This window comes from Dendropsophus ebraccatus, chromosome 9, assembly GCF_027789765.1.
Source record: "Dendropsophus ebraccatus isolate aDenEbr1 chromosome 9, aDenEbr1.pat, whole genome shotgun sequence".
Taxonomy (NCBI): domain Eukaryota; kingdom Metazoa; phylum Chordata; class Amphibia; order Anura; family Hylidae; genus Dendropsophus; species Dendropsophus ebraccatus.
This window is the reverse complement of record NC_091462.1, coordinates 120,323,976-120,347,713: the sequence shown is the minus strand read 5'-3', so window position 1 is coordinate 120,347,713 and position 23,738 is coordinate 120,323,976. Positions and strand designations below refer to the sequence as shown.

The 23,738-nt window shown below is 49.2% G+C and overlaps 1 protein-coding gene across 1 annotated transcript in view; it reads left to right on the top strand.

The window, feature by feature from the left end:
• Positions 1–494: 494 nt before the first annotated feature.
• The window catches only part of TBC1D10B (TBC1 domain family member 10B), a 45,907-nt gene continuing 22,663 nt past the window's right edge, over positions 495–23,738 (top strand). The window contains exons 1-4 of the mRNA XM_069984751.1: positions 495–3,659; positions 17,349–17,448; positions 17,568–17,675; positions 17,766–17,872. Coding sequence (XP_069840852.1) covers positions 595–3,659; positions 17,349–17,448; positions 17,568–17,675; positions 17,766–17,872 — 3,380 coding nt within the window. The 5' untranslated portion in view covers positions 495–594. The remainder of the gene's footprint in view (positions 3,660–17,348; positions 17,449–17,567; positions 17,676–17,765; positions 17,873–23,738) is intronic.

Sequence of the window (23,738 nt, the reverse complement as noted above, 5' to 3'; positions counted from 1 at the left end):
CCACATGACCTGATAGGAAGAAATCTCGTCGTTCCTTCATCTCTATGTGCACTCCCGTTCCCGGATTGTGTACCTGTAGCTTACAGAGGACGTGCCCGGTGCTCGTGCCGCCCACAGCGGCCCAGCGGACTCCGCCCCCATTCCTAGCCGTTCTGTTCACTATTCACTTGTCTATAAAGTTATTGAGCGGAGTTTCACTTCCCCTCGCTGTCAGTCCCGCCTCCCTGCGGTGATTGGCTGCTCCCCGATGTACTGCACGCTGATTGGCTGAGGCTCCACCCTTACTTAGGAGACTATTGCTTCCTTTTCCTTGTTCCGGACACTACCCTAATGGAAGCCGGAAGGCTCTGGCTGCTGATTGGACGGCGGCTCTCTGCTCTGGCCAATCACATTCCTTATTATCCGTCCTTACTGGTTCAGGCATATATCGCACTCTCTGATTGGCTTTTGAGTACTCCAACTCCGTTTCCTTCCCGCCGCTGATTGGTTGTCCTTGTTCCAGTCTTGTCTTCCTATTGGTCCGCTGGCTTCCCTGTCAGACCAGGCCGGTGAGCGCCTCAGCCGCCGGCCTGTTCCGTTGAGCTGCACCGTAACATGGAGCCGCCTCCAGGGCCCTGCTCCTCGCCGCCGGGGCCCCGGCCAGTGCCGCCTCCCCGCAGGGGCTCCGTGGAGCGCCGGTCCCTGAGTCCCCTGAAGAGAGGAGGTGAGCAGCCGGGGGCCTGGGAAGCTGCCGGGGATGGCAGTGCCAGGGGGAGCACATCTGGGACCCCAGAGAGGGCTACAGTCACCCAAAGAGTGCTGATAGTGATGGAGAGCCATGCCAGTGCCCCACCTGCCGCTGTCACCAGCCATGGGCCCTCAGTGCCCAAGAACACCCCTACATCAAGCGGGGGGGCCCCATCGACATCAGCAGGTGGTCGGGGGGTCACACTAATATCCCAGACCACCCTGAGATCGGGAGCATCACCTGCAGCGTCCACCCGGACAGCAGGAGAGCCATCTGAGAACACCCCGACATCTGAGAGCACCCCGACATCAGGAGTGCCATCTGAGAACACCCCGACATCAGGAGTGATAACCGAGAACACCCCGACATCCGAGAGCACCCCGACATCAGGAGTGCCATCTGAGAACACCCCGACATCAGGAGTGATAACCGAGAGCACCCCGACATCAGGAGTGATAACCAAGAACACCCCGACATCAGGAGTGATAACCGAGAGCACCCTGACATCAGGAGTGATAACCGAGAGCACCCCGACATCAGGAGTGATAACCGAGAGCACCCCGACATCAGGAGTGATAACCAAGAACACCCCGACATCAGGAGTGATAACCGAGAGCACCCTGACATCAGGAGTGATAACCGAGAGCACCCCGACATCAGGAGTGATAACCGAGAACACCCCGACATCAGGAGTGATAACCGAGAGCACCCCGACATCAGGAGTGATAACCGAGAACACCCCGACATCAGGAGTGCCATCTGAGAACACCCCGACATCAGGAGTGATAACCAAGAACTCCCCGACATCAGGAGTGATAACCGAGAGCACCCTGACATCAGGAGTGATAACCGAGAGCACCCCGACATCAGGAGTGATAACCGAGAACACCCCGACATCAGGAGTGATAACCGAGAGCACCCCGACATCAGGAGTGATAACCGAGAGCACCCCGACATCAGGAGTGATAACCGAGAGCACCCCGACATTAAAGGCACTACCATCCGAGAGCACCCGAAGATCAGGTCTGACACAATGTGGGACCACTGAGAGATCAGAAGTGCCATTATTGGAGACCACCCGAAGATCAGGAGCACCACCATCAGGGATCACCCCGAGATTAGGAGCACCACTGCCTGAGACTACCCCAAGATCAGCAGCTACTGCGTTCCCAGTACAGAACCAGAACACCTCACAACTAATAATGACCCCAGAACAGAACCAAGGGGATTTACCTAGCGGGTCCGTGGGACACTCTAATATACAGAACACCCCCATCACAAGTATGAGGCTCTCATCCCATGCCATGCTACAGGACAGGGTGGTATCCTCACCTCCAAGTGTGCCAGTTCAGAACCAGCTGATGTCACCGCGACATGAGACAGAAAGTAGAGGGGCGTCACAGCTGACAGATGGGTTACGGCTCAGCTCAGAGGCTCCCTCTAACCCCGACAGTCCACTGCCCCAGCAAGGACAGGGCACACAAAAGCCTCTGCATCAGGATGTGGGGGTACAGGGGGGCTCTGTGTGTGGTATTGGTGTCACACTCACTGATGGAAGTGCCAAGAAGAGCCTCCCAGCCATTGTACATGAAGACGTGAAGAGCCTCCCAGCTATTGTACATGAAGGCGTGAAGAGCCTCCCAGCCATTGTACATGAAGACGTGAAGAGCCTCCCAGCCATTGTACATGAAGACATGAAGAGCCTCCCAGCCATCGGACTAGAAGACGTGAAGAGCCTCCCAGCCATCGGACAAGAAGACGTGAAGAGCCTCCCAGCCATCGGACAAGAAGACGTGAAGAGCCTCCCAGCCATCGGACAAGAAGACGTGAAGAGCCTCCCAGCCATCGGACAAGAAGACGTGAAGAGCCTCCCAGCCATCGGACAAGAAGACGTGAAGAGCCTCCCAGCCATCGGACAAGAAGACGTGAAGAGCCTCCCAGCCATCGGACAAGAAGACGTGAAGAGCCTCCCAGCCATCGGACAAGAAGACGTGAAGAGCCTCCCAGCCATCGGACAAGAAGACGTGAAGAGCCTCCCAGCCATCGGACAAGAAGACGTGAAGAGCCTCCCAGCCATCGGACATGAAGACGTGAAGAGCGCCATAGCAATAATTTCAGAAGACATGAAAAGCACTCCTACCATCATAATGGAAGATGGAAAAAGTGCCCCAGCTGTGGGACAAAAGATTGTGAAGAACACCCTGGCTGTAAGACCCGAAGAGGCAAAGAGTGTCCTGGCTGTGATACCAGAAGATGTAAGGGATGCTTCTGCCCATCAAAAGCAAGAGGAGAAGAAAACCACTGCTGTAAAACCAGAAGACGTGAAGATTACCCCGACCATAAAAACAGAAGAAGTGAAGAGTTCCTCAGCTGCACAGTCAGAAAATAGGAAGAGCGCCTTGGCTGTACGACCAGAAGCTCCGCAGAGCATTACCACAGTCTCGGCTAATTTAGTTACCCAACAGGAAGTTCAGAAGAAACAAGATAGTGGCCCTTTGCTGGGTAATATCACACAGACTCAGGTGAACCCTAATGCTCCGGCATCCAACCCGCTTCCACAGTCAAGCCTTGGGTGGTCATCGCTGTCCCCTGTTCGTGTCCTAGACCCTTCAAGCCCACATAGGAATATATCCTCAAAACCCCCTCTTCCAATCCCCCCTAAATCCAACCTATACCCTGGTCATCCACCCCGTGAACCAGAGACTTCCGCCAGTCATGAAACAGCCTCGCTCTCTAGTTTCAAGTCTAAGGCTCCAGCCCCAGACACCCTTAGCTATCTGGACTCTGTCAGTCTAATGTCTGGCACCATGGAGTCCCTCACCTTGCTAGATGATGCCAGCTCTTTAGGCTCTGATTCTGAAATTAATGGCATGACCTACAGGAAGACTGACAAATATGGCTTTCTGGGAGGAAATCAGTTCAGTGGTAACGGGTGAGTGGCACCCTCTCTAATCTTATCAGCTGGCTAATGGTGGTGCTGGGTGTGCTGGCAATGTGGGGGTGTATGGTGCGTCAGTGATGTGTGGAATGGGAGTTCTCTGTGTTAGTGGAGACCTGAGGAAAGAAGGATTTAGAGGCAGTGATTTCTGACACCATAAGTCACCAGTGCAGCCAGGCGGTACTGTGTCCATCAGAGTGGTGAGGGTGCCTATCTTAGCTTCAGCAAAGCATTTTATACAGTTCCCCATAAAAAGTGACATAGGAGAAGGTTTGGTAGGTAAGGATAGTGACATAGGAGAAGGTTTGGTAGGTAAGGATAGTGACATAGGAGAAGAGTTGGTAGGTAAGGATAGTGATATAGGAGAAGGGTTGGTAGGTAAGGATAGTGACATAGGAGAAGGGTTGGTGGGTAAGGATAGTGACATAGGAGAAGAGTTGGTAGGTAAGGATAGTGACATAGGAGAAGGTTTGGTAGGTAAGGATAGTGACATAGGAGAAGAGTTGGTAGGTAAGGATAGTGATATAGGAGAAGGGTTGGTAGGTAAGGATAGTGACATAGGAGAAGGGTTGGTGGGTAAGGATAGTGACATAGGAGAAGGGTTGGTGGGTAAGGATATTGACAGGAGAAGGGTTGGTAGGTAAGGATAGTGACATAGGAGAAGGGTTGGTGGGTAAGGATAGTGACATAGGAGAAGGGTTGGTGGGTAAGGATAGTGACATAGGAGAAGGGTTGGTGGGTAAGGATAGTGACATAGGAGAAGGGTTGGTGGGTAAGGATAGTGACATAGGAGAAGGGTTGGTAGGTAAGGATAGTGACATAGGAGAAGGGTTGGTAGGTAAGGATAGTGACAGGAATAGGGTTGGTAGGTAAGGATAGTGACAGGAGAAGGGTTGGTAGGTAAGGATAGTGACATAGGAGAAGGGTTGGTAGGTAAGGATAGTGACATAGGAGAAGGGTTGGTGGGTTAGGATAGTGACATAGGAGAAGGGTTGGTAGGTAAGGATAGTGACATAGGAGAAGGGTTGGTGGGTAAGGATAGTGACATAGGAGAAGGGTTGGTGGGTAAGGATAGTGATATAGGAGAAGGGTTGGTAGGTAAGGATAGTGACATAGGAGAAGGGTTGGTAGGTAAGGATAGTGACATAGGAGAAGGGTTGGTGGGTAAGGATAGTGACATAGGAGAAGGGTTGGTAGGTAAGGATAGTGACATAGGAGAAGAGTTGGTAGGTAAGGATAGTGATATAGGAGAAGGGTTGGTAGGTAAGGATAGTGACATAGGAGAAGGGTTGGTAGGTAAGGATAGTGGCATAGGAGAAGGTTTGGTAGGTAAGGATAGTGACATAGGAGAAGGTTTGGTAGGTAAGGATAGTGACATAGGAGAAGGGTTGGTAGGTAAGGATAGTGACATAGGAGAAGGGTTGGTAGGTAAGGATAGTGACATAGGAGAAGGGTTGGTGGGTAAGGATAGTGACATAGGAGAAGGGTTGGTGGGTAAGGATAGTGACATAGGAGAAGGGTTGGTGGGTAAGGATAGTGACATAGGAGAAGGGTTGGTAGGTAAGGATAGTGACAGGAATAGGGTTGGTAGGTAAGGATAGTGACAGGAGAAGGGTTGGTGGGTAAGGATAGTGACATAGGAGAAGGGTTGGTAGGTAAGGATAGTGACATAGGAGAAGGGTTGGTAGGTAAGTATAGTGACATAGGAGAAGGGTTGGTAGGTAAGGATAGTGACAGGAATAGGGTTGGTAGGTAAGAATAGTGATATAGGAGAAGGGTTGGTAGGTAAGGATAGTGACATAGGAGAAGGGTTGGTAGGTAAGGATAGTGACATAGGAGAAGGGTTGGTGGGTAAGGATAGTGACATAGGAGAAGGGTTGGTGGGTAAGGATAGTGACAGGAGAAGGGTTGGTAGGTAAGGATAGTGACATAGGAGAAGGGTTGGTAGGTAAGGATAGTGACATAGGAGAAGGGTTGGTTGGTCAGGATAGTGACATAGGAGAAGGGTTGGTAGGTCAGGATAGTGACATAGGAGAAGGGTTGGTAGGTAAGGATAGTGACATAGGAGACGGTTTGGTAGGTAAGGATAGTGACATAGGAGAAGGTTTGGTAGGTAAGGATAGTGACATAGGAGAAGGGTTGGTTGGTCAGGATAGTGACATAGGAGAAGGGTTGGTAGGTCAGGATAGTGACATAGGAGAAGGGTTGGTAGGTAAGGATAGTGACATAGGAGAAGGGTTGGTAGGTAAGGATAGTGACATAGGAGAAGGTTTGGTAGGTAAGGATAGTGACATAGGAGAAGGTTTGGTGGGTAAGGATAGTGACATAGGAGAAGGGTTGGTGGGTAAGGATAGTGACATAGGAGAAGGGTTGGTGGGTAAGGATAGTGACATAGGAGAAGGGTTGGTAGGTAAGGATAGTGACATAGGAGAAGGGTTGGTGGGTAAGGATAGTGACATAGGAGAAGGGTTGGTAGGTAAGGATAGTGACATAGGAGAAGGGTTGGTAGGTAAGGATAGTGACATAGGAGAAGGGTTGGTGGGTAAGGATAGTGACATAGGAGAAGGGTTGGTAGGTAAGGATAGTGACATAGGAGAAGGGTTGGTAGGTAAGGATAGTGACATAGGAGAAGGGTTGGTGGGTAAGGATAGTGATATAGGAGAAGGGTTGGTAGGTAAGGATAGTGACATAGGAGAAGGGTTGGTGGGTAAGGATAGTGACATAGGAGAAGGGTTGGTAGGTAAGGATAGTGACATAGGAGAAGGGTTGGTAGGTAAGTATAGTGACATAGGAGAAGGGTTGGTAGGTAAGGATAGTGACATAGGAGAAGTGTTGGTAGGTAAGGATAGTGACATAGGAGAAGGGTTGGTGGGTAAGGATAGTGACATAGGAGAAGGGTTGGTAGGTAAGGATAGTGACATAGAAGGGTTGGTGGGTAAGGATAGTGACATAGGAGAAGGGTTGGTAGGTAAGGATAGTGACATAGGAGAAGGGTTGGTGGGTAAGGATAGTGACATAGGAGAAGGGTTGGTAGGTAAGGATAGTGACAGGAGAAGGGTTGGTAGGTAAGGATAGTGACATAGGAGAAGGGTTGGTAGGTAAGGATAGTGACATAGGAGAAGGGTTGGTAGGTAAGGATAGTGACAGGAGAAGGGTTGGTAGGTAAGGATAGTGACATAGGAGAAGGGTTGGTGGGTAAGGATAGTGACATAGGAGAAGGGTTGGTAGGTAAGGATAGTGACATAGGAGAAGGGTTGGTGGGTAAGGATAGTGACATAGGAGGTTTGGTTGGTAGGTAAGGATAGTGACATAGGAGAAGGGTTGGTGGGTAAGGATAGTGACATAGGAGGTTTGGTTGGTAGGTAAGGATAGTGACATAGGAGAAGGGTTGGTGGGTTGATATACCTGGAGGTGTTAGTAATGTGGGGAATTATTTAGTGTTACTAGATATTTGTTCCAAACAATGGAAACTGCAGCTCATTGTTTTCACATGTATAATAATGCACTTTGGAAGGAGGAATCCTCTGTCTGAGTATCATAGCTGTGTTAGTAATGACTTCAGAAGAGAAGGATTTAGGGGCAGTGATTTCTGACACCTCACAGTGCAACCAGGTGATGTATGTATATGTATGATAGATATATATATATACAGCCCAGCATACCATTATATATGTACAACCCAGCATACCATTATATATATATATATACAGCCCATTATATTTATACAACCCAGCACAACTTTATATATACACAGCCCAGCATACCATTATATATATATATATATATATATATATATATACCACCCAGCATACTATTATATATACAGCCCAGCATACCATTATTTAAATAAATATATATATATATATACATATTTATTTATATATTTACAGCCCAGCATACCATTATTTATATATTTATACATATACAGCCCAGCATACCATTATTTATATATTTATACATATACAGCCCAGCATACCATTATATATTAACCCCTTAGCGACCCATGACGTATCTGATACGTCATGGTGCCGCTCGGGGTGTTCAGAGCGGGGTCCCGCCGGGACCCCGCTCTGAACAGTGCTGATCCCGGCTGACACGTGCAGCCGGGCAGTGCCTCTATTAGCCGGCGAGGGTCCTGTTGCCGCGCCGGCTAATTAAGCCTCTAAGTGCAGCTGTCAAACCTGACAGCTGCACTTAGAGGCTTCAGACCTCACGTCCCTGGTGTCTAGTGGGACGGATCTCCCCCCCGCGATGCGATTGCGGGGGGGAGATCCTTCTTTTGCCCGTGCCGGGCCTCAGCGTCGGAATGACGCTGATCCCGGCTCGGCAATAGATTGCTATGGCCTGCAGCAGGCCATAGTAATCTATGACCGATCTGATCGATCTTTGCTGTGTATATACACAGCATTGATCTCTATGAGAGATCAGTGCTGTCTATATACTAGTCCCCCAGGGGGATCAGTGCTGTGTATATACAAGTCCCCCAGGGGGATCAGTGCTGTGTATATACGAGTCCCCCAGGGGGGCTTCTAGTTACAGTAATAAAAAATCCCCTCCCCTAATAAAAGTCCAAATCACCCCCCTTTTCCCATTTTATAAATATAAATTAATAAATAAATAAACATATTTAGTATCGCCGCGTGCGTAATCGCCCGAACTATTAATTAATCACATTCCTGATCTCGTACGGTAAACGGCGTCAGCGCAAAAAAATTCCAAAGTGCAAAATTGCGCATTCTAATTGCGCTAATCTTCTTGCTTTATTGTAGCCAAAAATACAGGAATTCAATCCGACATTACAGACAGGTGAGGGAGGACGTACATATGGTGCATATCAGGCCATGGAGCTTTTCGTGCGCAAGCGCACTTAGTCACGGCTAACAGCTAACAGTAATAGCTCCCACTATAGATGGGACATGCTCTCTATATTCAGCTCCTGCTATTACTGTGTGATAGATGGGACATGCTCTCTATATTCAGCTCCCGCTATTACTGTGTGATAGATGGGACATGCTCTCTATATTCAGCACCCGCTATTACTGTGTGATAGATGGGACATGCTCTCTATATTCAGCTCCCGCTATTACTGTGTGATAGATGGGACATGCTCTCTATATTCAGCACCCGCTATTACTGTGTGATAGATGGGACATGCTCTCTATATTCAGCACCCGCTATTACTGTGTGATAGATGGGACATGCTCTCTATATTCAGCTCCCGCTATTACTGTGTGATAGATGGGACATGCTCTCTATATTCAGCACCCGCTATTACTGTGTGATAGATGGGACATGCTCTCTATATTCAGCACCCGCTATTACTGTGTGATAGATGGGACATGCTCTCTATATTCAGCTCCCGCTATTACTGTGTGATAGATGGGACATGCTCTCTATATTCAGCACCCGCTATTACTGTGTGATAGATGGGACATGCTCTCTATATTCAGCACCCGCTATTACTGTGTGATAGATGGGACATGCTCTCTATATTCAGCTCCCGCTATTACACTGTGTGATAGATGGGACATGCTCTCTATATTCAGCTCCCGCTATTACACTGTGTGATAGATGGGACATGCTCTCTATATTCAGCTCCTGCTATTACACTGTGTGATAGATGGGACATGCTCTCTATATTCAGCTCCCGCTATTACTGTGTGATAGATGGGACATGCTCTCTATATTCAGCTCCTGCTATTACACTGTGTGATAGATGGGACATGCTCTCTATATTCAGCTCCCGCTATTACTGTGTGATGGGACATGCTCTCTATATTCAGCTCCTGCTATTACTGTGTGATGGGACATGCTCTCTATATTCAGCTCCCACTATAGATGGGACATGCTCTCTATATTCAGCTCCTGCTATTACTGTGTGATAGATGGGACATGCTCTCTATATTCAGCTCCTGCTATTACTGTGTGATAGATGGGACATGCTCTCTATATTCAGCTCCCGCTATTACTGTGTGATGGGACATGCTCTCTATATTCAGCTCCTGCTATTACACCTTGTGATAGATGGGACATGCTCTCTATATTCAGCTCCTGCTATTACACTGTGTGATAGATGGGACATGCTCTCTATATTCAGCTCCCGCTATTACTGTGTGATAGATGGGACATGCTCTCTATATTCAGCACCCGCTATTACTGTGTGATAGATGGGACATGCTCTCTATATTCAGCTCCCGCTATTACACTGTGTGATAGATGGGACATGCTCTCTATATTCAGCTCCCACTATTACACTGTGTGATAGATGGGACATGCTCTCTATATTCAGCTCCTGCTATTACTGTGTGATAGATGGGACATGCTCTCTATATTCAGCACCCGCTATTACTGTGTGATAGATGGGACATGCTCTCTATATTCAGCTCCCGCTATTACTGTGTGATAGATGGGACATGCTCTCTATATTCAGCACCCGCTATTACTGTGTGATAGATGGGACATGCTCTCTATATTCAGCACCCGCTATTACTGTGTGATAGATGGGACATGCTCTCTATATTCAGCTCCTGCTATTACACTGTGTGATAGATGGGACATGCTCTCTATATTCAGCTCCCGCTATTACTGTGTGATAGATGGGACATGCTCTCTATATTCAGCTCCTGCTATTACACTGTGTGATAGATGGGACATGCTCTCTATATTCAGCTCCCGCTATTACTGTGTGATGGGACATGCTCTCTATATTCAGCTCCTGCTATTACTGTGTGATAGATGGGACATGCTCTCTATATTCAGCTCCTGCTATTACTGTGTGATAGATGGGACATGCTCTCTATATTCAGCTCCCGCTATTACTGTGTGATGGGACATGCTCTCTATATTCAGCTCCTGCTATTACACCTTGTGATAGATGGGACATGCTCTCTATATTCAGCTCCTGCTATTACACTGTGTGATAGATGGGACATGCTCTCTATATTCAGCTCCTGCTATTACACCTTGTGATAGATGGGACATGCTCTCTATATTCAGCTCCTGCTATTACACTGTGTGATAGATGGGACATGCTCTCTATATTCAGCTCCCGCTATTACTGTGTGATAGATGGGACATGCTCTCTATATTCAGCACCCGCTATTACTGTGTGATAGATGGGACATGCTCTCTATATTCAGCTCCCGCTATTACACTGTGTGATAGATGGGACATGCTCTCTATATTCAGCTCCTGCTATTACACTGTGTGATAGATGGGACATGCTCTCTATATTCAGCTCCCGCTATTACTGTGTGATGGGACATGCTCTCTATATTCAGCTCCTGCTATTACTGTGTGATGGGACATGCTCTCTATATTCAGCTCCTGCTATTACTGTGTGATGGGACATGCTCTCTATATTCAGCTCCCACTATAGATGGGACATGCTCTCTATATTCAGCTCCTGCTATTACTGTGTGATAGATGGGACATGCTCTCTATATTCAGCTCCCGCTATTACTGTGTGATAGATGGGACATGCTCTCTATATTCAGCTCCTGCTATTACTGTGTGATAGATGGGACATGCTCTCTATATTCAGCTCCTGCTATTACTGTGTGATAGATGGGATATGCTCTCTATATTCAGCTCCTGCTATTACTGTGTGATAGATGGGACATGCTCTCTATATTCAGCTCCTGCTATTACACCGTGTGATAGATGGGACATGCTCTCTATATTCAGCTCCCACTATTACTGTGTGATGGGACATGCTCTCTATATTCAGCTCCTGCTATTACTGTGTGATAGATGGGACATGCTCTCTATATTCAGCTCCTGCTATTACTGTGTGATAGATGGGACATGCTCTCTATATTCAGCTCCTGCTATTACTGTGTGATGGGACATGCTCTCTATATTCAGCTCCTGCTATTACACTCCAGCCCCCAGATAGAAGCAGATATGTTTATATAAAATTTGATAAAGCCCACAGGGCTCAGCAGACTTCAAACTTGTTCTAACACCTATATGTCTGTAGATAAATGTCCGCCCTGTGGACGTTGCAGGGCTTTTGTCTCTGCCTCTACATAATTAAATGGCTTCTAACAGGCTGAGGTCAACCACAGCTATGGCTACTGGTTAGTTAGAAGCCGTGCTTACAAATTCCTGTCCTCATGGGCCCCCAACAGGTCATGGTTTGAGGATTTCCCATACAAAGAACACCTGATGCACTGAGTATAATTATAGCACCTGTGGTGATACCTGATGCACGGAGTATAATTATAGCACCTGTGGTGATACCTGATGCACGGAGTATAATTATAGCACCTGTGGTGATACCTGATGCACTGAGTATAATTATAGCACCTGTGGTGATACCTGATGCACTGAGTATAATTATAGCACCTGTGGTGATACCTGATGCACTGAGTATAATTATAGTACCTGTGGTGATACCTGATGCACTGAGTATAATTATAGGACCTATGTTGATACCTGATGCACTGAGTATAATTATAGCACCTGTGGTGATACCTGATGCACGGAGTATAATTATAGCACCTGTGGTGATACCTGATGCACGGAGTATAATTATAGCACCTGTGGTGATACCTGATGCACGGAGTATAATTATAGCACCTGTGGTGATACCTGATGCACGGAGTATAATTATAGCACCTGTGGTGATACCTGATGCATGGAGTATAATTATAGCACCTGTGGTGATACCTGATGCACGGAGTATAATTATAGCACCTGTGGTGATACCTGATGCACTGAGTATAAAGTAAGATGTCAAATAAAGGCTGGAAACCAGACAGCCAGATGACCAGAAAATCTCACCCAAGTGTACCTGTCCTGGCGGCCTGTACTCCATTAGAGGCAAACATTTTCCTGAACAAAGGAAGTCTCCTGTGATGCGGCAGCGGGCCGTCATGATAGGTCCCTGGTAATAGCCTGGGGGGTCTGTTTTACATCTGCCCAGTTATGAGGATCTGATGATGATCAAGGTCCAGTTGGGTACAACCATAAGACCTTTGGGTATTGTGGTTATAACACGAATACTAAAGTGCCCCCATAATAATGCAATGTAAGCATGTCTCAGCTGCAGAGGATGTCTCATGTTACATTGTCTGTCTATGCAGAACAGGATGGAGAAGTACACAGTTTTGTTTTTCCCCCTAGCCCCAGTATAATTGTGATTTTTCATGGGACAAACCCTTTAATACGTAAATTGTGTTCCAAAATGTGAGCCTGTGCAGTGTGTTCTTTCTGTAGCATGCTATTGCCCTAGTCCTGCTGCTGGCTATGTGCAGCACAGTCAGGAAGGATTGGTGGCATCAGGGGGTAAGGAAGGACAGGAGGCATCAGGGGGTAAGGGAGGAGAGGAGGCATCAGGGGGTAAGGAAGGACAGGAGGCATCAGGGGGTAAGGAAGGAGAGGTGGCATCAGGGGGTAAGGAAGGACAGGAGGCATCAGGGGGTAAGGAAGGAGAGGAGGCATCAGGGGGTAAGGGAGGACAGGAGGCATCAGGGGGTAAGGAAGGACAGGAGGCATCAGGGGGTAAGGGAGGAGAGGTGGCATCAGGGGGTAAGGAAGGAGAGGAGGCATCAGGGGGTAAGGAAGGAGAGGAGGCATCAGGGGGTAAGGAAGGAGAGGAGGCATCAGGGGGTAAGGAAGGACAGGAGGCATCAGGGGGTAAGGAAGGAGAGGAGGCATCAGGGGGTAAGGGAGGAGAGGAGGCATCAGGGGGTAAGGGAGGAGAGGAGGCATCAGGGGGTAAGGGAGGACAGGAGGCATCAGGGGGTAAGGAAGGACAGGAGGCATCAGGGGGTAAGGGAGGAGAGGTGGCATCAGGGGGTAAGGAAGGAGAGGAGGCATCAGGGGGTAAGGAAGGAGAGGTGGCATCAGGGGGTAAGGAAGGACAGGAGGCATCAGGGGGTAAGGGAGGAGAGGAGGCATCAGGGGGTAAGGAAGGAGAGGAGGCATCAGGGGGTAAGGAAGGAGAGGAGGCATCAGGGGGTAAGGAAGGAGAGGAGGCATCAGGGGGTAAGGAAGGAGAGGTGGCATCAGGGGGTAAGGAAGGACAGGAGGCATCAGGGGGTAAGGAAGGAGAGGAGACATCAGGGGGAAAGGAAGGAGAGGAGAGGAGGCATCAGGGGGTAAGGGAGGACAGGAGGCATCAGGGGGTAAGGAAGGACAGGAGGCATCAGGGGGTAAGGGAGGAGAGGAGGCATCAGGGGGTAAGGAAGGAGAGTAGGCATCAGGGGGTAAGGGAGGAGAGGAGGCATCAGGGGGTAAGGAAGGAGAGGAGGCATCAGGGGGTAAGGAAGGAGAGGAGGCATCAGGGGGTAAGGAAGGAGAGGTGGCATCAGGGGGTAAGGAAGGAGAGGTGGCATCAGGGGGTAAGGGAGGAGAGGAGGCATCAGGGGGTAAGGAAGGAGAGGAGGCATCAGGGGGTAAGGAAGGAGAGGTGGCATCAGGGGGTAAGGAAGGAGAGGTGGCATCAGGGGGTAAGGAAGGAGAGGAGGCATCAGGGGGTAAGGAAGGAGAGGAGGCATCAGGGGGTAAGGGAGGACAGGAGGCATCAGGGGGTAAGGGAGGAGAGGAGGCATCAGGGGGTAAGGGAGGAGAGGAGGCATCAGGGGGTAAGGGAGGAGAGGAGGCATCAGGGGGTAAGGAAGGAGAGGTGGCATCAGGGGGTAAGGAAGGAGAGGTGGCATCAGGGGGTAAGGAAGGAGAGGTGGCATCAGGGGGTAAGGAAGGAGAGGAGGCATCAGGGGGTAAGGAAGGAGAGGAGGCATCAGGGGGTAAGGAAGGAGAGGAGGCATCAGGGGGTAAGGAAGGAGAGGAGGCATCAGGGGGTAAGAAAGGAGAGGAGGCATCAGGGGGTAAGGAAGGAGAGGAGGCATCAGGGGGTAAGGGAGGAGAGGAGGCATCAGGGGGTAAGGAAGGAGAGGAGGCATCAGGGGAAAAGGAAGGAGAGGAGGCATCAGGGGGTAAGGGAGGAGAGGAGGCATCAGGGGGTAAGGGAGGAGAGGAGGCATCAGGGGGTAAGGAAGGAGAGGAGGCATCAGGGGGTAAGGAAGGAAAGAAGGCATCGGGGTAAGGAAGGAGAGGAGGCATCAGGGGGTAAGGAAGGAGAGGAGGCATCAGGGGGTAAGGAAGGAGAGGAGGCATCAGGGGAAAAGGAAGGAGAGGAGGCATCAGGGGGTAAGGAAGGAGAGGTGGCATCAGGGGGTAAGGAAGGAGAGGTGGCATCGGGGTAAGGAAGGAGAGGAGGCATCAGGGGTAAGGAAGGAGAGGAGGCATCAGGAGGTAAGGAAGGAGAGGAGGCATCAGGGGGTAAGGAAGGAGAGGAGGCATCAGGGGGTAAGGAAGGAGAGGAGGCATCAGGGGGTAAGGAAGGAGAGGAGGCATCAGGGGGTAAGGAAGGAGAGGAGGCATCAGGGGGTAAGGAAGGAGAGGAGGCATCAGGGGGTAAGGAAGGAGAGGAGGCATCAGGGGGTAAGGAAGGAGAGGAGGCATCAGGGGGTAAGGAAGGAGAGGTGGCATCAGGGGGTAAGGAAGGAGAGGAGGCATCAGGGGGTAAGGAAGGAGAGGAGGCATCAGGGGGTAAGGAAGGAGAGGAGGCATCAGGGGGTAAGGAAGGAGAGGAGGCATCAGGGGGTAAGGAAGGAGAGGAGGCATCAGGGGGTAAGGAAGGAGAGGTGTCCCTGGGCAGGTCAGCAGCGGTGACCCCGGTAAGAGGCAGGCCGGCAGAGGTGACCGCGGTAAGAGGCAGGCCGGCAGCAGGACATGGTACGTGGTCTGGCATCCTGAGTGACCCAATGTCTGCGAGAGAGACAGACACAGGGAGCACATGGCAGGCGCTCGGCTAGCCGCCCGCTGTGTTCTCTGCACTATACTCTATGGTAAGCTGTGGAAATCCTGGTACCAAACCGTATTTTTGCCCTGAGAATCGATAGTAGTATTTTGATTTCGGTGCATCGTGCATCCCTACCTGGGAGCTCCGCATTCTGCAGCACATTGTCCATATACACCGACCGTATACACCCATAACATATATAGAGCAGGGAAAATAAGTATCTGATCTGCTACCGACCACCTGCACAGAATGGAGGGGGGGGGGTAATATTTCTGATCCCTGCCGACCACCTGCACAGAATGGAGAGGGGGGTAATATTTCTGATCCGCTGCCGACCACCTGCACAGAATGGAGAGGGGGGGGGGGTAATATTTCTGATTCCTGCCGACCACCTGCACAGAATGGAGGGGGGGGGGGGGGTAATGTTTCTGATTCCTGCCGACCACCTGCACAGAATGGAGAGGGGGGGGGGGGTAATGTTTCTGATTCCTGCCGACTACCTGCACAGGATGGAGGGGGGGGGGGGGTAATATTTCTGATTCCTGCCGACCACCTGCGCAGGATGGAGAAGTGGGGGGTAATATTTCTGATCCCTGCCGACCACCTGCACAGGATGGAGGGGGGGAGGGGGTAATATTTCTGATCCCTGCCGACCACCTGCACAGGATGGAGGGGGGGAGGGGGTAATAATCACCTGTGAGAGACATAATCTATAGAACATTGCAGATAATAACACTGTAGGATTTATAAAGAATTATTCACCATTTTATTCCATGAAATAAGGATTTGGTCGCCGACCAGCAGGACTTCTGCCGCTCACAGAGCTGTCAGTGTCTCTATAAGAAGCTCCTCCCCCTCTGCCCTCATTACCTGGACTACCTGCACAGCCAATGAGAAATATTACTCCCCCCCCCCCCCCCATCCTGTGCAGGTGGTCGGCAACGGATCAGAAATATTACCCACCTCTCCATTCTATGTAGGTGGTCGGCAGCAGATCAGAAATATTAGCCCCCTCTCCATTCTGTGCAGGTGGTCGGCAGCCAATGAGAAATATTACCCCCTCTCCATTCTGTGCAGGTGGTCGGCAGCCAATGAGAAATATTACCCCCCTCTCCATTCTGCGCAGGTGGTCGGCAGTGGATGAGAAATATTACTCTCCCCCCATCCTGTGCAGGTGGTCGGCAACGGATCAGAAATATTACCCACCTCTCCATTCTATGTAGGTGGTCGACCGCGGATGAGAAATATTACACCCCTCTCTGTTCTGTGTAGGTGGTCGGCAGCGGATGAAAAATATTAAGCCCCCCCCCCCCATTCTGTGCAGGTGGTCGGCAGCCAAGGAGAAATATTACTCCCCCCCATCCTGTGCAGGTGGTCGGCAACTGATCAGAAATATTACCCACCTCTCCATTCTATGTAGGTGGTCGACCGCGGATGAGAAATATTACACACCTCTCTGTTCTGGGTAGGTGGTCGGCAGCGGATCAGAAATATCACCCCCCCCCCCATTCTGTGCAGGTGGTCGGCAGCGGATGAGAAATATTACCCCCTCTCCATTCTGTGCAGGTGGTCGGCAGCGGATGAGAAATATTGCCCCCCTCTCTGTTCTGTGCAGGTGGTCGGCAGCGGATCAGAAATATTACCCCCCCCCCCTGCATTCTGTGCAGGTGGTCGGCAGCAGATCAGATACTTATTTTCCCTACTGTATATGTGTTATGGGGTAAATAAGGGTCAGGAGGGAGGTGTTTTTAGGAAGAACAAAAGGACAGTGAGAGGGGACTGAGGGATCAGAAGCAACGTGAGAAAATATTACTGTACTGAAAGAGTAGTAGATGCCTGGAGGAAACGTTTTGAGGGTCTCTCTCTTGCAGGGAGGACACCATCCCTGTGGAAATTGCCCGACAGCGAGAACTGAAGTGGTTGGATATGTTCAATAACTGGGACAAGTGGCTGACCAGGCGTTTCCAGAAGGTAAGCTGATGGCGGTGTGTGTGGGCACTGCCTGTACCTCAGCATTCTCCCTCCGCCATGTTTTCACTGTTTTTAGGAGTAGCGCCCCCTCGTGTCTCATTGACCATCTCTATCTGCAGGTGAAGTTGAGATGTAGAAAGGGGATCCCGTCCTCGCTGAGGGCCAAGGCCTGGCAGTTCCTCTCCAACAGCCACGAACTTCTATTGAAAAATCCCGGGAAATTTGAGGTAAGTGGTTTCCACCACCGTAGTGGTAGTAGTGGAGCGGTGGTGCTCGGCTCCTCCCAGGTTAACTCTTTGCCTTGTGACTTGTTTTAGGAAATGGAGCGGCAACATGGAGATCCCAAGTGGTTGGACGTGATTGAGAAAGACCTCCACCGCCAGTTTCCTTTCCATGAGATGTTTGCAGCACGGGGGGGACATGGGTAAGATAGTTGTGGGGAGTACGGTGGCAGAATAACGTGCGGAAGATATTCACCAGAATCCGCAGAAGAGAGAACACTCAGGTCCGCCTCACCTGCCCCGCACAGGTCCACCTCACCTGCCCCGGGAAATGCCAAAGCCAGGTCTCCATCCACAGACAACTGTTTCAGGATGTTGCCTCTCATCAGGGTGGAGTAGGTTTCGGGTTAGGTGGGAGCAATGAATAGTGGACAACAATGGCAAACAGATCACTGATCTCAGGGAGACCAGCTAAAGAAGACACTGTAGTTCACTAGTTAAAGTGTTCAACATAGTGAAAACCTAGGTGCATTGCCCCCTGGGAGATATAACTATGCAGAAGGGTCTGCAGGGCCTCAATTAAGGGTCTCAAAACATGGGACATAGGTACTAAGTACTAATACTGTCTTCCATCGCCTGCCTGTCACATTTCCGCTGTTATATAGGATATAGAGAGGTAGGTGTGTGACACTTGGAGGTTGATTCTAGTGTAGGATGTAGGGGTATAGGTGTGATACTTGGAGGACGTTCCTTGTGTAGGATGTAGGGGTATAGGTGTGATACTTGGAGGATGATCCTTGTGTAGGATGTAGAGATGTAGGTGTGATACTTGGAGGACGTTCCTTGTGTAGGATGTAGAGATGTAGGTGTGTGATACTTGGAGGACGTTCCTTGTGTAGGATGTAGAGATGTAGGTGTGTGACACTTGGAGGACGTTACTTGTGTAGGATGTAGGGATGTAGGTGTGTGACACTTGGAGGATGATCCTTGTGTAGGATGTAGAGATGTAGGTGTGTGACACTTGGAGGACGTTCCTTGTGTAGGATGTAGAGATGTAGGTGTGATACTTGGAGGATGATCCTTGTGTAGGATGTAGAGAGGTAGGTGTGTGACACTTGGAGGTTGATTCTAGTGTAGGATGTAGGGGTATAGGTGTGATACTTGGAGGACGTTCCTTGTGTAGGATGTAGAGATGTAGGTGTGATACTTGGAGGACGTTCCTTGTGTAGGATGTAGAGATGTAGGTGTGTGACACTTGGAGGACGATCCTTGTGTAGGATGTAGAGATGTAGGTGTGTGACACTTGGAGGACGTTCCTTGTGTAGGATGTAGAGATGTAGGTGTGACACTTGGAGGACGTTCCTTGTGTAGGATGTAGAGATGTAGGTGTGATACTTGGAGGATGATCCTTGTGTAGGATGTAGAGATGTAGGTGTGACACTTGGAGGACGTTCCTTGTGTAGAGATGTAGGTGTGTGACACTTGGAGGACGTTCCTTGTGTAGAGATGTAGAGATGTAGGTGTGTGACACTTGGAGGACGTTCCTTGTGTAGAGATGTAGGTGTGTGACACTTGGAGGATGTTCCTTGTGTAGGATGTAGAGATGTAGGTGTGACACTTGGAGGACGTTCCCTGTGTAGGATGTAGAGATGTAGGTGTGACACTTGGAGGACGTTCCTTGTGTAGGATGTAGAGATGTAGGTGTGTGATACTTGGAGGATGATCCTTGTGTAGGATGTAGAGATGTAGGTGTGTGATACTTGGAGGACGTTCCTTGTGTAGAGATGTAGGTGTGACACTTGGAGGACGTTCCTTGTGTAGGATGTAGAGATGTAGGTGTGACACTTGGAGGACGTTCCTTGTGTAGAGATGTAGGTGTGTGATACTTGGAGGACGTTCCTTGTGTAGGATGTAGAGATGTAGGTGTGACACTTGGAGGATGATCCTTGTGTAGGATGTAGAGATGTAGGTGTGATACTTGGAGGACGTTCCTTGTGTAGGATGTAGAGATGTAGGTGTGATACTTGGAGGACGTTCCTTGTGTAGGATGTAGGTGTGACACTTGGAGGACGTTCCCTGTGTAGGATGTAGAGATGTAGGTGTGACACTTGGAGGACGTTCCTTGTGTAGGATGTAGAGATGTAGGTGTGTGATACTTGGAGGACGTTCCTTGTGTAGGATGTAGAGATGTAGGTGTGTGATACTTGGAGGATGATCCTTGTGTAGGATGTAGAGATGTAGGTGTGTGATACTTGGAGGACGTTCCTTGTGTAGAGATGTAGGTGTGACACTTGGAGGACGTTCCTTGTGTAGAGATGTAGGTGTGTGACACTTGGAGGATGATCCTTGTGTAGGATGTAGAGATGTAGGTGTGATACTTGGAGGACGTTCCTTGTGTAGGATGTAGAGATGTAGGTGTGATACTTGGAGGACGTTCCTTGTGTAGAGATGTAGGTGTGTGACACTTGGAGGACGTTCCTTGTGTAGGATGTAGAGATGTAGGTGTGACACTTGGAGGACGTTCCCTGTGTAGGATGTAGAGATGTAGGTGTGACACTTGGAGGACGTTCCTTGTGTAGGATGTAGAGATGTAGGTGTGTGATACTTGGAGGATGTTCCTTGTGTAGGATGTAGAGATGTAGGTGTGTGATACTTGGAGGACGTTCCTTGTGTAGAATGTAGAGATGTAGGTGTGTGACACTTGGAGGACGTTCCTTGTGTAGGATGTAGAGATGTAGGTGTGTGACACTTGGAGGACGTTCTTTGTGTAGGATGTAGAGATGTAGGTGTGACACTTAGAGGACGATCCTTGTGTAGGATGTAGAGATGTAGGTGTGACACTTGGAGGACGTTCCTTGTGTAGGATGTAGAGATGTAGGTGTGTGACACTTGGAGGACGTTCCTTGTGTAGGATGTAGAGATGTAGGTGTGACACTTGGAGGACGTTCCTTGTGTAGAGATGTAGGTGTGTGACACTTGGAGGACGTTCCTTGTGTAGAGATGTAGGTGTGTGACACTTGGAGGATGTTCCTTGTGTAGGATGTAGAGATGTAGGTGTGACACTTGGAGGATGATCCTTGTGTAGGATGTAGAGATGTAGGTGTGATACTTGGAGGACGTTCCTTGTGTAGGATGTAGAGATGTAGGTGTGTGACATTTGGAGGACGTTCCTTGTGTAGAGATGTAGGTGTGTGACCCTTGGAGGACGTTCCCTGTGTAGGATGTAGAGATGTAGGTGTGTGATACTTGGAGGATGATCCTTGTGTAGGATGTAGAGATGTAGGTGTGTGACACTTGGAGGACGTTCCTTGTGTAGGATGTAGAGATGTAGGTGTGTGATACTTGGAGGACGTTCCTTGTGTAGGATGTAGAGATGTAGGTGTGTGACACTTGGAGGACGTTCCTTGTGTAGGATGTAGAGATGTAGGTGTGACACTTGGAGGACGTTCCTTGTGTAGGATGTAGAGATGTAGGTGTGTGACACTTGGAGGACGTTCCTTGTGTAGGATGTAGAGATGTAGGTGTGACACTTGGAGGACGTTCCTTGTGTAGGATGTAGAGATGTAGGTGTGACACTTGGAGGACGTTCCTTGTGTAGGATGTAGAGATGTAGGTGTGTGACACTTGGAGGACGTTCCTTGTGTAGGATGTAGAGATGTAGGTGTGATACTTGGAGGATGATCCTTGTGTAGGATGTAGAGATGTAGGTGTGATACTTGGAGGACGTTCCTTGTGTAGGATGTAGAGATGTAGGTGTGATACTTGGAGGACGTTCCTTGTGTAGGATGTAGAGATGTAGGTGTGTGACACTTGGAGGACGTTCCTTGTGTAGGATGTAGAGATGTAGGTGTGTGACACTTGGAGGATGTTCCTTGTGTAGGATGTAGAGATGTAGGTGTGATACTTGGAGGACGTTCCTTGTGTAGGATGTAGAGATGTAGGTGTGTGACACTTGGAGGATGATCCTTGTGTAGGATGTAGAGATGTAGGTGTGATACTTGGAGGACGTTCCTTGTGTAGGATGTAGAGATGTAGGTGTGACACTTGGAGGACGATCCTTGTGTAGGATGTAGAGATGTAGGTGTGATACTTGGAGGACGTTCCTTGTGTAGGATGTAGAGATGTACATGTGTGATACTTGGAGGATGATCCTTGTGTAGGATGTAGTGGTATAGGTGTGATACTTGGAGGACGTTCCTTGTGTAGGATGTAGAGATGTAGGTGTGACACTTGGAGGACGTTCCTTGTGTAGGATGTAGAGATGTAGGTGTGTGATACTTGGAGGATGATCCTTGTGTAGGATGTAGAGATGTAGGTGTGTGACACTTGGAGGACGTTCCTTGTGTAGAGATGTAGGTGTGTGACACTTGGAGGACGTTCCTTGTGTAGGATGTAGGTGTGACACTTGGAGGATGTTCCTTGTGTAGGATGTAGAGATGTAGGTGTGATACTTGGAGGACGTTCCTTGTGTAGGATGTAGAGATGTAGGTGTGTGACACTTGGAGGACGTTCCTTGTGTAGAGATGTAGGTGTGTGACACTTGGAGGACGTTCCTTGTGTAGGATGTAGAGATGTAGGTGTGATACTTGGAGGACGTTCCTTGTGTAGGATGTAGAGATGTAGGTGTGTGACTCTTGGAGGACGTTCCTTGTGTAGAGATGTAGGTGTGTGACACTTGGAGGACGTTCCTTGTGTAGAGATGTAGGTGTGACACTTGGAGGACGTTCCTTGTGTAGGATGTAGAGATGTAGGTGTGACACTTGGAGGATGATCCTTGTGTAGGATGTAGAGATGTAGGTGTGTGATACTTGGAGGACGTTCCTTGTGTAGGATGTAGAGATGTAGGTGTGTGATACTTGGAGGATGTTCCTTGTGTAGGATGTAGAGATGTAGGTGTGACACTTGGAGGACGTTCCTTGTGTAGGATGTAGAGATGTAGGTGTTTGACACTTGGAGGACGTTCCTTGTGTAGGATGTAGAGATGTAGGTGTGACACTTGGAGGACGTTCCTTGTGTAGGATGTAGAGATGTAGGTGTGATACTTGGAGGACGTTCCTTGTGTAGGATGTAGGGATGTAGGTGTGTGACACTTGGAGGACGTTCCTTGTGTAGGATGTAGAGATGTAGGTGTGTGACACTTGGAGGACGTTCCTTGTGTAGGATGTAGAGATGTAGGTGTGTGACACTTGGAGGACGTTCCTTGTGTAGGATGTAGAGATGTAGGTGTGTGACACTTGGAGGATGATCCTTGTGTAGGATGTAGAGATGTAGGTGTGACACTTGGAGGACGTTCCTTGTGTAGAGATGTAGGTGTGTGACACTTGGAGGATGATCCTTGTGTAGGATGTAGAGATGTAGGTGTGACACTTGGAGGACGTTCCTTGTGTAGGATGTAGAGATGTAGGTGTGTGACACTTGGAGGACGTTCCTTGTGTAGGATGTAGAGATGTAGGTGTGATACTTGGAGGACGTTCCTTGTGTAGAGATGTAGGTGTGTGACCCTTGGAGGACGTTCCCTGTGTAGGATGTAGAGATGTAGGTGTGTGATGCTTGGAGGATGATCCTTGTGTAGGATGTAGAGATGTAGGTGTGTGATACTTGGAGGACGTTCCTTGTGTAGGATGTAGAGATGTAGGTGTGACAGTTGGAGGATGATCCTTGTGTAGGATGTAGAGATGTAGGTGTGTGATACTTGGAGGACGTTCCTTGTGTAGGATGTAGAGATGTAGGTGTGTGATGCTTGGAGGATGATCCTTGTGTAGGATGTAGAGATGTAGGTGTGTGACACTTGGAGGACGTTCCTTGTGTAGGATGTAGAGATGTAGGTGTGATACTTGGAGGACGTTCCTTGTGTAGGATGTAGAGATGTAGGTGTGACACTTGGAGGACGTTCCTTGTGTAGAGATGTAGGTGTGTGACACTTGGAGGACGTTCCTTGTGTAGAGATGTAGGTGTGTGACACTTGGAGGATGTTCCTTGTGTAGGATGTAGAGATGTAGGTGTGATACTTGGAGGACGTTCCTTGTGTAGGATGTAGAGATGTAGGTGTGATACTTGGAGGACGTTCCT